At 36.7% G+C, this 16,342-nt stretch overlaps 1 protein-coding gene across 4 annotated transcripts in view; it reads right to left on the bottom strand.

Moving 5' to 3' along the window:
- Nucleotides 1–940: 940 nt before the first annotated feature.
- Nucleotides 941–16,342, bottom strand: part of LOC138123086 (uncharacterized) — an 85,794-nt gene continuing 70,392 nt past the window's right edge. For 3 of the 4 annotated variants that reach the window (XM_069037606.1, XM_069037605.1, XM_069037607.1), the window contains 5 exons: nucleotides 15,513–15,724; nucleotides 15,215–15,280; nucleotides 10,174–10,265; nucleotides 9,927–10,122; nucleotides 941–3,145 (listed from right to left, as the gene is read on the bottom strand). In XM_069037606.1, the coding sequence (XP_068893707.1) occupies nucleotides 2,793–3,145; nucleotides 9,927–10,122; nucleotides 10,174–10,265; nucleotides 15,215–15,280; nucleotides 15,513–15,724 (919 nt within the window). In that variant the 3' untranslated portion in view covers nucleotides 941–2,792. The remainder of the gene's footprint in view (nucleotides 3,146–9,926; nucleotides 10,123–10,173; nucleotides 10,266–15,214; nucleotides 15,281–15,512; nucleotides 15,725–16,342) is intronic. The other variant, XM_069037608.1, reaches the window with a different exon arrangement.

The raw sequence follows: 16,342 nt of genomic DNA, 5'->3' as shown, positions 1-16,342 counted from the left end.
TTTGGAGTCAGTAATTATCAGTGCAATTTAAAAAATCCATTTGTAAAAATGCATCTGCACTGCTGTAAATTGGCCCGGTGTCGACTTTTTTCTCCGATGACTGGCCTGGAATTTGCAACAAGCAATTTGTAAACGTAATGAAAAATTTTCGACCCGACATCGCCATACTTTTCAACTTAATTACAATTTTTAATTTGACGAATTGGGTTGAAGCGCGATCGCACACATCTTCCAAACCGCAAACACTTCTCGCATTGCCGCCGTAATTAAACCTTCCACCTCTTCGTCGAAAGACACTCGACGCTAACACGGTTTCAGCCAAGAACAAATAATAGATAATGCGGGGCTTAACCCATATTTTCAACTTTTGCGATCCACTCCTATCACACTTCCTCGAGTTTCGTCCCAGATCACGTTCCTCTTCTTTCCCTGCAGCTCTTCGGCGGACGCGATCGTGTCGAAGTGTGCGTGGTCGATCGGCAAAAATCCGGGCAAATGCGGAAATGTGCAAGCACAACGTGCACACAAAAACTAATTAGCCAAGCAGAAAACTAATTATTGTCGATGTTTAATTGCCCGTCTTTGAGGAATTTAGCGGGAATTCTGCAGATTCCTTCCGTGAAAAACGAGCCAACGGTTTTATTGAAAAAGTCGAGTTTTTTCATTTTTTAGTGCTCTTATTAGGCGCAATTTTCGTTTCCCCTCCGAAGTTGGACAGTTACGGAATTTCTACAGAAAGTCATTATAATAACAGCTTTCCAAACATTCTTTGCCAGTTTTTGGTTATAAATATAATTTAGCAAACGGTACATTTGCTTATTATGGTCCATTGTTAAAGTGAATAGATTTATGATTATATTGGTATTATGGTGCAGCATAACCTCGATACAAAATGTCGGCATTGTGAACGGAGAATTAATAGTGTTATTGAAAAAGATGGTACACGGCAAAAATTTTATTGATATAAACTTCATTACATGATACAAATAATGGGTTATAAATTTACAAACTTCAAAATTCCAAATTGTGCATTATGATTCATAATTGTGACTACGGTAATACATTACATGTCAACTAAGTCCCTAAATCACTAAATGTTATTTAAAATTCATAACAATAAATATGTCGAAACCGAACTGAGGCAATATAAATTTGAATAAAAAATTAAAAACATGTTCTACAGTTTCTAATAATTTTACCCGGTTGTCCGAACATGAAAAATCAAGCTAATGGAGAGAACCGCCGTAAGTTGTGTACAATTACGGTAATCAGCTCCATTATGCTAACACCTAAACTAAATCAACACTTACCGAATAAATTAGACGACAACGAAAATATAGATTGGCACTTATCATAAGTAAAACAAATATATCTTAGCTGCTAGACACTCAAACGACAGATTTTTTAAAAATGGAAGATACCACACTTTTTAAAAATTCAAAAGACACGTATTACATATTGTTGCGTGTACTATTTATCATTAATAACGAATACTGATTATATTAACGATGTATTATGTTAATCAACATGTAGAGGATATGGAATATGCTCAGAATTCAGTCCTCTTAACACTTTTGTTCTCTAACCAAGCCTATACAAAGGCACAAATAAAATTGGTCAAATTTTCTAAACCTTAATTTTGATTAATTCCTTTTGGTTGTTGGAAATAATATTGAGCTCTCGACTCTACTAATGAAATTTTAAACTCACTGTATAAAAATATTTTCGTATCACGATGCGAGAATAGGAAAATTACGATGCAAATTTGTTTGGGAATTAGTGTGCAAGGGTTAAAGTTTTACAATTAAAGATAAATCAGATAATCCACATTTACATATTTCCCATTAAATTTCACAATCGAGTTACTCCTTACACAAAAATACTTTTATACGTTAAACAAAAATCACATCTAATACCACCAGATTTACACTAAAGATTCTCTTCAATCTATTAATTAGAGATCGCATCTTAATTAAAATATCTTATGTACAATCTAATGCACAGGCCGGTCCAAAATGAGCGATTCGCTAGCCCTGTGTAGCGATGTGACACGACAGTTTGATATGAGTCCTGCTGCAAATCCTTCCTGGCCAAGTGTAGTGCGGTTGATTGATTTTGGACCAGACTGTATATTTTAATTTGGAAAATGAGTGTGAAACTATAAGACACCCTGTATCGTGTGCTAAACGAAACGGTTCGGAATGTTGCAATATGAGGTAACTAATAATGACTCGCGATTTAAAGCTCCACCTTGCTCAGTAAAATACAAATTCAAAATTACTCTGTTATCCTAGTTTACACTTTCTACAATTATTTTACACGTATCTACCTAATTAGTTGCTATGTTATGGACCCAATTTGATTAATTTTGCAAACGATAGACAAGTGACAAGACGAACGACTAAAAACAAAGTTTCATATCCAAACTTTGACAGCTACAAGTCACAGTTTGGCCGTACTATTTTTGGTGTTAAGTTGCGTGGACCCACAAAAATTTATCGGGCTAGGGAAATTACAGATCAATTAGATATGTCGTGGAGATTGTTAGTGACGATCAGCGTTACTGACAGTTAAAATAATAAGTTTGGTTCTAGAAAACAAATATATTTTACATTCAATATATAAAATAAGTACTTAAAATAGTAGATATATGAATGGTCAAAAAAACGTATAAAAATGTGCACCTATCACTAATTAACTAACTAATCTCAATCAAGTTGAAAATTAATCGAGACAAAATCACAATTGGAATTGTACTTTCAGCACTTGGATTAAACGAAACTAATGGGAATTTACAAGACGTGCAGATTTTCGCACGATTTCGACTTGCTGTCCCTCGCCCAGACCTTCCCCAGCAAATTCCTGACTTTGAGGCTGGCCGATGTGCGCGAACCCCTGTACTTCTTCGGCGAGTTTTGGGCGCTTCCCGTCGGCGTTCCGGTCCCGGAAGCCGGAGACCTGTTCCTGTTCAGATTCTTCTTCGACGAGCTCCTCTTGCGGAACAGATCCCTCGATCTCTCCGGGTTTTCCAATTTCAAGCGGATCTGAGTGAGGATTCCTACCAGCAGTTCGTCCACGTTGTGATTGATGCCCACAGATGTCTCTATGTACTTGCAATCGTACGACGTCGCCATCGATTTTCCCTCTGCAATCAATCATTAAACGCAACGATTATTAAATGAAACGGCTATCAGTTATCGTCTTAAATTTTACAGTTGGTGCCGGCACACCCCCGCTCAGGAATGGTCGCCGGCGGCGGTTTAGTTTCGTTACCCTTGCCCACGGTTATTCATAAGTTGCAAAATTGAATTTTCGATCAGCCCCTCCGGTAATTAGGTGCGTCATGTTTGTCACATTGCATCAGTTCAAAATGTCAAATAATACATCAAGAGCCGTCACGTGAGCGATTCGTTAAATGACAGAAACGGGCGAGGGGTTCTTCTAATTAACATTTTTCGGCGGAGCTGTGCGAATGTGGGGGAGCGCTGGTTAAAAAATAACGCGTTTCGTTCACTTTTCCAATTAATTAAACCACCAAGAACGAGCGAAAATAAATTCAGCATTTTTGGCTACAATCGAATCGCCGAAAAAGGTCAACAAATTGGAAAAAAATTATACATTTTTAAACCAAGAGAGATAAAAATAAAAGCTCTACGGCTTCCGAATTAATTAATGCGTGTCCCGGAGTTATATTTGTTCCTCTGTTAATTTTTAAATTGAAAAAATTAAGTTCACAGGCTTGCAGATGCGTGTCAAAAACCTCACGCGAGTTTCACCACCTCTATTTATAATGCAGTTTGAATTTGTAATTTACAAGGTGGTAGATAGTACAGTTTCTTTAACGTCCATAAACCTCTTAAAATATTGGTAGTGGTGAGCTTGATGGAAACCATATTGTATGTTTACAGTAATATTAGAACTGTAACCTTGAAAATACATGTAGCATTGTATAACTGTTTTTGTAAGACTAGTAATGCGGCTCCTGTCACATGTCATAGTCATCGAAGCGCTGAATTGGAGCTGATGGTGACAAGAACATACCATGAAAAAAGAACTTTTTAAATTGAAAAACTAAAATCGTGACACCGGCAGCACGTGCTGATCTGAGCTTGTCACAGCTCGAAGATAAATCTGATACACTAAAAATAAAGAAAAACATGTATTCCATTTGTTTTGCAAATATTGAAACATTTTTTGCGCAAAATGGCAAATCCTTTCAACTCCAGATTTTAAACATCGAAACAAGTATTACAAGTTCAACGAAACAAGAATCATGGAAATTCTACAAAATGAAAATTTTCTAAGAATTTCTTGAATTAACTTGTAACTGGTTTCTTTTTTCACTTTTTCTAAATATTATTATTGCTTACTGTGTAAATTCTTAGAAAGAATCAAAAAGCTTAAATTTGGATTGTGCAATATTTTTAAAGATTGGTTCACTGTCATTTGAGACATAAAAATGTAAAGAATTACGTAAATATCTAACGGTTTTTAAACAGAAGCTCTAAGAAAACTGATGAGAAATTTCTGGTTCGCAATAAATGTTCCCGAGAATTAACCTCTTGGCAAATTTTTATTTTTATTGCTTGAAATTAAATTTTAAACCAAACACGAACGTAACTTTATGAAGGCGAATATTTTAATTAATTAAAGAATTTTGGCATCGACTGATAAATTACATTTTGAAGTAGAAGTAGTAAGTATTGGGTGATTCAAAATTATTGTGGATAAGTATGGCAACTATGTACGAAAATTTATGTGACAACTGTGTGGGTAGAATAGAGTTGACATTTCTTTCACAGTTCATAGTCGCGCAATTTTGAAAATTGTCAAATCAATGTGCAATAGTATAAAACAAATCACACGCACGCTTATGAAATGTCATACAAATGTCATCTCTACCCCACTCACACAGTTGCCACATACATTTTCGTACATAGTTGCCATACTTATCCACAATCATTTTGAATCACCAATTACTAAAAATTAGGAAATGGCTTTTAGATAAATATTTGCACATTAGTTACGAATGCACTTAATTATGTAAAAGAGCCTGCTAATAATTCGTCCGAAACTTTATCATATCCGTGTTGTCTATCTAAAATCATTTCTGCGAATGTGAATTTTAACGTAATGAAGCAAAACTGCAGCCAGGAATAAAATACGATATTACCAGTCAGAATTGAGAGCTTTTTTCCAAATAAATAAAACTGCAACTTGCACTACATTTCCATTAAATTGGAAATTTTTGCTATCGATGTCAGCACTTGGAATTTAGTTGTTTATTGATTATTAAAATGAGACACGAGTACAAATACACTTTTCGGGCTAACAATCATTTGTGAATTTCTCCAATCGTGAAAGCACAATTTTACTTCTACTGGAATGTTGTATGTTCAAATACATTTTTTAGGAACTGGCCAATCTATAAAAAGCTGATCGTGGAAACGTTGAGTGAAGAAACAGAAAAGCTCTTTTCAATAATTTATTCCCGCCAAAATACTGTGTGTTTACCAAATGAAACTTCAATTTCCTGAGAGCTTTGGTCAGTCTACGTGACTTCTCAATTTCAATGGATCAATAATAAGTACAATAATCCTTTTTTTTTTTCAGGTCCTTAGAAGATAAAATGTTCCAGGAGAGCCTTAGCATCTTTATACTAATTTAGCGCTATACAAGTAAGAAGCGAAGAAAACTTTGTAATTAAAAACACTTTTTCATAATAATTAAGTTTCGACAGGAAATGCTTGTTATAAGGAAGGCCGTGAAAACGCTGGAAAAGGTGAGTTTTCCCTTTTTGGGTGTATTTAGTGCAAGTTGCATTCGGACGTTATTCAGGCAGGCGGTGTCAACGGCAGGAAAACAAGTCTGGGAATAAATTAGCAGCTACATAATCCCGGCCGCAAAGTTAAAAACTTTGAAATGTGTTTTTCTGGGCAAATAAAGAAGACAGCAGCATATTCAACTTGTGTCGTTTAAAGTTTCGATGGTGCGCACGATTTGATTTAGAATTTCCGGAGAGAGCTCATTCAAGAAATCATCCGAGCAAAAACTTTCATTAGCAAATGGCGCATATGAAAAGGTACAAAAGGGCGCACATTTCTTCGGAATATTACGTTTCGAGACGTAATTGCGCCGAGTTCGCGAAAGCGGCATCAATAATAAGCTGCGAATTTCTTGTGAAAAGTTTAACCGCCGGTTTACAGAGTAATTGCTGCGTCATTACACCCTCAACCCTACGTATATCCGTGGTTGGCTGTCGCACCGTCACTCAATCACCGTCGGAAATCCGACTGAAAACCCTCCACCGCTCCCAACCCAATTCCGATACGATACGAAATTATCCTGGCAGGACAATGCCGATCGAGCCGACTTTAAACTTTCCGATTCCTGCGGGAGGATCTCGACTCTTATACCTGTAGGTACGTTACCGACGCGAGCGTGTAGTTTTATCGTCGTTGTTATTAAATTTCCGGGATTATTCCCTTGCAAGTGGGATTAATTAGTCCTGTTTTCGCGCGCTACATCACGATAAATCAATGATTTACACCAACCTATTCAAGTGGATTATAATATTTATGGTGCGTTTCGTTGGACCGTTTAAGGTCACCCCGGCCATTACTTTATCAATTAAACAAATTGGCGTGTGTTCGAAGGGATGAAAAATGTTTAGCACACCTTGCGGGTCAACGACCGCTTTATCTCGACCCGCAACCCTCTTAACTTGCGCGATAATGTCGAGGGTATGCTTGCTATGCATCTTCAAATTTACAAGATGGGGCGAAAAAACAAGAGCTTGCAGGTCGAAGTCCACTCATAATTATGATTTTATAGTCTCCAGAAAACTTCTTCAACTACCTACTAATACATTGATCCCGAGTATTCTTTGTTAAATTTGAAGAAAAAAACTGACAATTACATGTGTATAAATGTATCAACACTCAACAGTAAACTTGTTAGTAGCTAGTCGTAAATTATAGGTAGGGTGGGCTGTGTATAGATATCCAATAAGTTTGCCTTAACAAACGTTGATTAATGAGTGTAATAAAATTTCAGTCTATTGGAAGTTATAAATATAAACCAGTATTAACTCAATTCTAGGACGAAATTGAGTAGAAAAACAAAATCTTGCACACAAGTTTTCAATTATTTTCTTTTCGAAGCCGCAACTATTATCTCCAGGCGGATTTGAAAATGCAACCCACAATACATTTTCAAAGTTAACCTGGCTATTTTAAATATCGTATTGTTTTAAAATGAAATAATGAATCCACGCTTTGCTTCCAATAGTTTTATTTGTCACAACTGACATTTACGAAAAAGTTAAAATACGACGATTAAAATATATTCGAAGGATGAGAAAACAGACATAATCCTGATTTATGGCGAAAGTATTAGAAATGCTTTTGCCGTTGCGTGTTTATGCAGACTTTTTCACAAAAACTCTTCGTTTTTTCACAATTTCATTTAACAAAGTGAATGACATTTATGTCAAAATTTACGAAACTGCACAACTAACTATGTTTTATGTTTTTTAAATAAAAAAAACAAATATCCACGTTAACTTTGCATTGTGGGTTGCATTTTCAATTCCGTCGAGCTCCCTATCATTCGTGAAATACCTTGTATACTCACATAATTGTGGTCTAGGACACATTATTAGATCGTTTAATTATTGTTTGTTGTACTTAACGCACCTTGCTACCCCTTCAGTACCCTATTGCAACTCTATTGATTAGATTATGTTTGATTTATTAACCCCACATAACATCTGAAGCTATTTGATCTTTTCCCTTTCATCTCATTTTTCCGTTTAAGAAGCTAATTCTTTTTCAAAGATAGTGCCAGAGAACAAACTCCATTTCCCATTACTACCCCATCTCCCGCTGTATTTTTTACAGGTGCCATTGTCTACTGTGGCGCCGTAAGCTTCATTGTACGCCAGATCGACTATTCCGACGTTTGGATTGGAGGATAATCCTCCAGGATATTCAGGATCGATTGGTTTTTGACTGTTAGGGGTAATGTCTTTGGTTGGCGACCGCTTTATTAAATTTCTTGTGATCAGTTTCAGATTTAGTCTTGCATTATCTTTTTTTTTCTTTTGAATTATTGAGTCATCATCTCTCGGTTCTACATCACTGAATTTGAGACAAATTTTATACAGTAATCCCAACACAAATACTAAATGGACTTCCAACAACGCGAGCACTTTTTACATTGTTACTAGGAAACGTTAATCAAAACTTTATCCACGGGGAGCAAAGCATAATTATATCGAATTAAATTACTAAATAACGAGTTATTTAATGGTAGATAATGTATCACAAGTGATGTTGAAATATAACAACAGTTTGTTGCTCAAACTATCTCGCGTGCAGAACCTCCACTTGTCGTGGAATCACTGTTACTCTTAGTAAAACATTTGTTTGAATTTCGAAAAAATGTCAAAGTTCTTGCGACGCATTTAATAAAAATTTTTCTCTCGAGGAGACATTTGGTGCTGTGTGGACGTCCCCATAAAGAGGTTATCCACACCAAAAATTACAATTTTATTGGACATAACCAGGCTGTTGTCTATTAGTGGGTTCATCCCATTTATTTTCGTGCTAAAATGCGGCCTGACATATTCCTCACCCCACACTAACCACCGCATTGCAGTCGTTATCACACAAACCCCGGTCACTGTTGTTATTACATTCAAAGGAAGTGGCTTTTCAAAATTTATACGTCTCGCGTGTTCCCTATTGATTTCTGAGAATTTTACTGTCAAGAGGGATTTCCAATTGGTTTACCTTACCATCTGTGGTACTCGGGAGTGTCTTTATGTCGGTGTGGGGTGCACAAAAATGAAACAATTTGGAGAGGACCGTTTTTAGAATTCGCATCTTGTGTAATATAAAATCCCCGAATAACCGATGCGATGTACTAAAGGAAACCAAGAAATATTAATAAACACGAGGAGATTTTATCAAATTTTATTTATGCTTTCTTGGCATTGTTTGCCACACCGCGATTAGCACGTCACACCGGTATTTACGTTTTGCGAGTTTACTCGTTAAAAAACTATAACAACGTCACCGTAGGTGATTAATTAAGGAAGCCGGAGTGTTCATTACCTTTGAATAACACCCAACGCTTCTTGCCCTCTTTTCAAATTCTAGAGCTATTTTCCATTGGTTTACTTTTACAAGTGGAGGATTAATGTAGTCCAAGTCAAGCTAGATTGGATCCTGCTGAATTTAGAAGGCTTCAATGGAGACAATGAGGTGATTACAGCTCTTCAGTGACATAAGCTCGCAATCGTCGTACAAGAGAATAATTCAGTTTGGCAAAAACGACGACTAAACACCACCCCGACTAGTTAGTTGTGTTTTATTCCCCAAAGTGGAAAACTTCCTTGCATAATTTATTGTTTTTGGGAAATGAATTCAATTTGCGTCCTCTAGTTACACCGGTCATTTTTATTCAGTATAATGCGCAGTATTTGCATAATGCAATCAGTTCGATTAATATTCGCCGTACTAGTTTACATAACTAATTATTCGAAAGGATTTATGAGGACAATGGTTTCGTTTTTGAATACCGGATTGATTGCAATCAATACTGAGCGAAGCAAATTTGTATTTTATAAAAGCCAACTCAATTTTCTTAATGCGCTCGGCATGCTTATCAATCATGTCTGAAGAAAAACTCCACATATGCGGGGGCCAATATAGCAAAGCTCGCCCCATATCAGATTTAAAAAGAAAAACGGAGAAGCGTACGCAACACCTGAAGGAAAACGAACGCGACACACGACGACGCTCAATCAAACAAATTGGATCGAAAAATGTTTGGCCCCACGAAACTCGAGGCAAATTAAAGCTTCGCCGTTAAAACGCCAGCGAAAGCTCGCGTCCGCTTTTACAGCCGACACTACTGACCTTCGGTCGAGACGACTTTGGACCTGACGAGATCGGCTTTGTTTGCAACTAGGATAACTGCCTTCGTGCTGATGGTGTCCAGTGTCCACAGGGTCTGAAGGATTTTTTCTGCACAGGCGAGACTGGAGCGGTCTGCACTCGAGTAAACGACGCAGTACGCGTTAGGGTCCGTGTACTTATTTATACAGCTGTCGGGCTGAAAATTGAAAAAATCATTTTGGAACGTGATGTCGTTTTGACGACTTACCGACAGGTCAGCCGTGGCGAAATCTATAAAAGTGAGTTCGGACTCTTCTCCGGCCAACAGAACGGACACGGATTTCTCGCCGCTTTCATCATCTGTAACAAACGGAAAAATTTCGTTAAGGAGGTTTATCGCTCGAGCTTGTAATTATTTCACTCTGCAGCCAAGAGAGACAAACGCCTTCAAGATACAGGTGGTCCTAAAAAGAACTACTTCAGGTATCGGTGAAGCAGGAATTACTGGAGGCTGAAACTGCAATGAAAATATTCTACTGGATCGTCAAAAGTACTACTTTTACGGTTCAATCGACTTAAAAACGCGCAGGTTGACTAATTTACAGAATTAGTCCCTCAAATGGTGAAGAATTTACCAGCAGCATTCAAAACTCTATTTGTTATGTTTTATACCAGTTTTGTGAAAGGAATTCCCACGTGGACCTACTTTTCCGCAAATATATTTATTTTTGTTGTGAACTTTCAGCACTCTTGTACAACTTCCTTGTCAATTACGAAAGTTCACGTTATTTCCTACATGATTTCATACAAAACTTTGTTTATTTTTCTTTCCCGTTATTCCATTTTTAAATAATTTATTAAACCATATCTCCAGAAACTCCACAAATAATTTATTTTCAAGAATTTTTTTTGTTTATTTATTTCTTTAAGTTGCAATTTTGTTGCCCCTTAAAAAGGACTAGTTATTGGTATTGCTAATCAAATATTAATTTTTTTCATCATAATCATACACAAAAATAAAGAGAGTTATTTTCATATACTTACATACTTTTAATAATTTATCAAGTTTGGTTTCCTGAAGAAATTGAATCCTTAATGAAATAAATTCGGATAGAAAATCGCATTTTATGTTTCACATTTTAAGGTTTGATAATTTATTTCTTTAAATCAAGAACGTAGTTTGTTCGTAACTAAGGAAACAAAACGGAGACAAGTGAAACTCAATACACAACGCCATTACTGTATCGGGGTGCTGTGAACAATATTTTTTCTAATAATGGTGTTCAAACCGTATCAATTGAGCCACCAAATAGTGATCTTCAGTTTTTTAAGTCAAATGATGAAGTGGATAAAGCAATCGAAGGTAAAATAAAATACTATTCGTTATAATGATCCCAAGGCTAATGTATGAAGGCAGTTTCGCAAATTTTGTGTGGAAAGGAGCTATATCTTGATAACATATGTTTCAAAAATGTATAATCGAGAGCGGAGATGAAAATCAAAAGACGACGGTTCCTATATTACCAACATTTAACTGTCGTTACGTAGATACGGTCCAATAGTGCTGTAATGCACAGATTTAAAATTAGGTTATGTAAATCGAAGTCTGTGGTTATGTATATCTAACAATTAATAATGTAAAGATTATTTTTACTTTTTAGACGCTTTTGTTTTTTACAGTTACTCTTGATTATACATTTTTTGAAACATGCGGTATATAATTCCTTTGATTTTTTGTATTATTTAGGGTGTTTAGAAATGAAATCTGTAAAATCAATACATATTTAAATGGATCGGACAAGTTACAAATGCACAAATCTGATTGGTTCAAATGTATAAAATGCGATTTTTCACTAAAGAAATTTAAAAATATAATAGCTCAAGTTAGGTATCGGGTGTTCATTTAAATTTAGGGTAGAAGTTGGTGTTGAAGAGTAGATTGTATAAACACAAACAAGGGTAAGATTTAAACAGCTGATCCGTGATCCGTAATCCGTAGTGCGTTCACAATCGACTCTTCAACGTCGACTTTGACCGGAAATTTAAATGAACACCCGATAGTAAGTTCAATAAAATAAATAAATAGAAAAATTCAATAAATTTGACTAATAATGAATGTATTTATTTCATTTTTTTATAATTATTTGTACTTGCTTTATAAATATTTTTGTCTGTTGGAGTTTGCAAATAGGTAATTAGCATTTCAAAGCCAAATGCCATGTAGTTTGTAATTAAGATTCGCTGTTCGCGACAAGCTTCACGTGGACGTCTGAAGCGGCGTAAATTACGCTCCTTGAGGACCAGCCTGTGTGCAAGTGTAGCGTGTTCCTGGCGAACAATGGTCACGGAAAGCAAGACTGCTATATCGCTTTTTATCACGATCAGGATCTGAGATAACCTGGCGCAAATAAATTCCAGATGCCAGATATAAAGGAAGAAGGCCTGCCTTGCTTGTTATGAAGTTTGCACAAACATATTAAGTTTTCGAGGGTGAATTATTACACGGAACGGGGCCACTTAATCAACAGAACAACAATTTGATTGATTATTCACCATCCGCCCTCTTGTTTATAGTTTAACTGTTGGCGGTCTGGAGCAAAAATTAGGCATGTGCGTCGAGGGTAGCATTTAATCTATTTAGATTGAGCTGTTCACTGGCCCCTCGCCGTTCACGAATCCCTCTAGCTACATTCAAATCGCCTGTGGAATTACACCAGAAACAAGAGGTATTATGGACTAATTCATTTGGGAGTGTAATTGGCATAGTGGGGGAGTGCTACACAGTCCGAAGAAGTCTGTCTGTCTACTGGGGAGGAGAGCGCCGAAATTGTTTACGGTCGTCGGAAGACGCCGAGGAAGCGGTGTTGTTGGAGGGAAAAAAATGTAATAAGAGAGTCGATTCTGCTCCGAGGAGTAACGCATTCGGGCCCAATCGTTTGGTAAATATTTGACAGTGAATACGAGTTTCCTGAATAAACAATATGGAAGCCACCTTTTAACTATCCTCGGTTATGAAATGTTTTTAAAGAATTTCAATTTCGATTTGATATTCTTCAAATCGCATTTTTTCGCCGAGACAGGCCACGAGAAGCTCGTGTTTACGGTTCCTATTTATTCATTCAATCCACATAAAGTCCCATTACGTCGCGCACACCCTCCAGCTCTTCGCATTACGCTCTTAAACCGCCACACATTTGTCTTACACTTTGAAAATCACACCGAAAAAATGAAAAAAACTTTTGTTATGAAATACGTGATTCCATTTCGGAACAGGCAACATTGTCACAAATGAGAGGAATTAAACTCCCCTCTTAAAATCGGAGGGTCGGAAAATGTTGCTCAAGACGCTTTACTGTCTTTTGCCCAATTTGTATCTATTATTCTATTATATTCGGAGCGAGATGCGGTTTCGTTCCACAATAAATTGTGGGTTGCAATGACTCAAATATAAATATCTAATCGTCTTATTCTGGAACGTGACAATTTTCCCTACGTCTACAGATGCGACAGGAATATCAACAGCACAAGAACGGTCTACGAGAAACTATATCAAGCTAGTTCAAGACAATGGTTTCGACTCTTAAAATTCTATTTCCATGCAGGGTGCGGAGGTTCGTGAAATTGGCATGCTTTGTTTCGCGTAGAGCGTCTCTATTAAAAATGCAAACACGGCTATAATCATATTCTTAGGTGGGAAGTGGAGGAACAGAAACAACTCTCGAAAATACCTCCGACATCAAAAGAACGCGCGAATTTTTCTTTCACCTCGACTAACACGCTTCTTTGTCCCCGGTTTATTTATGCACAAGAGCCATGATGCGTGGACAATTTAATTTGGCCAATCGCGTACTTCGTTCGTTCAATAATTATTTCATTTGAGTCATTGACCATCACACATAGGTCCGCCAGTTAATGGCTTTTCCAAATAATGTAAATTTAAATATAGCCAGCTTAATGCTCCGCTTGCATTATTATGCGCGGGGATTTGCAGGATAATTTTAAAAATGACAGTTTGATTACTTCTTTAATAGTGTATCCTGTTCGGATTCGATTTTTATTAATGGTGGAAATTTTGCACGTGTCCTCCTCGCACAACGAGACCATGGAAGCCGGGATAATTATGGGATGGCTAAGCCGGCAGGTTTTGCAGATGAGCCCCCACCAAAAAATAAATCAAATATTGTAATCGACACCCGGGAAGCGAATTGCTGCAGCAACGACCTTAAGATGTTCGTAAATAATTAAAAACTTTTATGAAACCTGCACGCTTTAAAATTTCTTTTACAAAGATTTTAATGGGAAAATTTCCGACTGGATTTAATTTTTTTTCATTAATTTAGGAGTCTCGAAATTATTTTGGAAAAGTACGGGAATACAGCAGACACGAGATTTTCACTGGAGATAATTTCCACGAATTTGGAAATTCGTGCCTCGTGTTTAACCCTCGGGTTGTTTTTTAACTAACGCAGTTACAATTAATTTATCGGATTGGAAACTCGATTGCTGTCCATTAGTGAATGAACCACATCGATTTTATCAATAACCGCCGTACTAATAAAGTTAAATGGTTGTAGCTGAAATAATATCTTTTTACACCTTCGAATAAGAAATGTTCCAAACGCTTTTTGAAAAATGTCTGAGACCAGATTATTCTGTTCTCTCAATTTTTGATGGAAACAGATTTAATAGATTTGCATAACACGGCACAGATATCAGTATCTTTTCATTGATTTAAATTAAATCAGTTAGCCACTACGAAATTTAGATCACATTTGATTAAATACCATTTGCATGAACTGATTATTATTATTAGTAGTGCAACTGGCGGGACACCTGCAGATGTTCCATAAAGTAAACATTACTCACAATGACAATTCTCGGGAGTTAAATGATTCTCATTACAGGCCGTTTTTGAGGTATTTATTCTTGGCGAGCCGCTCCGTTGTAAAATCTAAAAATTGTCGACAGGTGTGAGTGGAGAAAATGGGAGAAATTGCAATTTAAGATGTCTAACAGCTCCGCTAATGATCGCGAATTTAGTTCAAATTAAAATTCTATTTTGCGACCATTTTTAATTAACATCTGGGGCCAAGTCAGTTTATTGTCTGTCAGGACTTTAAAAATCGTCTTTAAATTAGTTTTGGTGTGAAACTAGGTCTGCATTTTGGAACCTTAATGATCATGAATTTGAGATGGCAATTTGGAGGCTTCCTCGGCCAGGCCACGGTGGTCGTTGACTTAAAGAGATTTGTGGGTACAATCTGAATGTACTTGAGGGGATTAGCATGACAGAGGTTTTTAGTACGTACCCTGCTTGTTTACCTCACCAGACACGAATTCGATCCTTAGACTAATCCCATGGCAGTTTTCGCTATCTGATAATTAAAACACAATTCAGTTAACCTAAACACTTGAAAATTTTTCGTGCTGAAACCGAATCCAGGATTCGGCCACTACCAGACTAACTACGAACTCTTTCAGACGAACAATTCAATTTCCAAGGCCTTGTTAACTCGCGAAACTCAATTTGTCCATCCCGGATTATACCAATTTGTCAAAAAGTGCAGATGCGAAATGACGACCCAATTTCGCCGCCGTGATTCTCACCTATGCTGGTGTCGTAAGCGTGAAGATACTCGGAAGTCATAAACTGGGAAACCAGTGAGGATTTGCCGACGGCCGGGCCTCCCAACATCAGGACTTTGTACGGGGTGGGTCCGGGGGCGCTCGTAGAGGACTCCCTCGAGGACGCCAGACTGCAGGAAGCGGATGTACGTGCCGATCCTGCTGCTGACACCGCGCCAGGAAGCTGCTCTGTGCTGAAAAATTAAAAAATACCATTAATTTAATTGAAATAAAACGACGTGCACGCCAACCCTAGCATCCTTAACGAGCGAAATTAATGTCGCCGGAGGTACTCTCAAAATTTAATACTAGGACAACAAGACCGATCGCGATAAAACACCGTGTCATCTTACAGACAGTTTATTAATACATTTTCATTCCTTCCCCACTTGAAACTTGTCAGTATTATTTGCCGACAGGAGCGAAATAAAAAAAAATTAATTGTAAATTTTTAAGAGCAGTTTGTGTTACATATTTCGTTTTTACTCAATCTGAGTGAATACAGGAATAACAAAAATTGATACATTGCCATTTTTATGAAAGTTTTTAAAAATCTTTGATGTTATAAAGCTATGTTTTTTATTGTTGCAAAAGCACTGATAAAAAAATTGCTTCATAAATGTAAGATTATTTTGAATTGTATATTCAAATGCTTTAAGCATTTTTATGTGCACATAAATTTGTTGTTAGAAGAAATTTTAAGTTGAAATAAAACAGCACCCACCCAACTTGTTCAACAAATATTTGTAAGAAAGATAATACCGAAGAGAATAAATTTTGTAAAGATGTATACAATTTGTTTTCAGGTAAAA

The sequence above is a fragment of the Tenebrio molitor genome, chromosome 2 (assembly GCF_963966145.1).
Source record: "Tenebrio molitor chromosome 2, icTenMoli1.1, whole genome shotgun sequence".
NCBI lineage: Eukaryota > Metazoa > Arthropoda > Insecta > Coleoptera > Tenebrionidae > Tenebrio > Tenebrio molitor.
The sequence above is the reverse complement of the archived record's forward strand: the minus strand, read 5'-3'. Positions and strand labels throughout refer to the sequence as shown.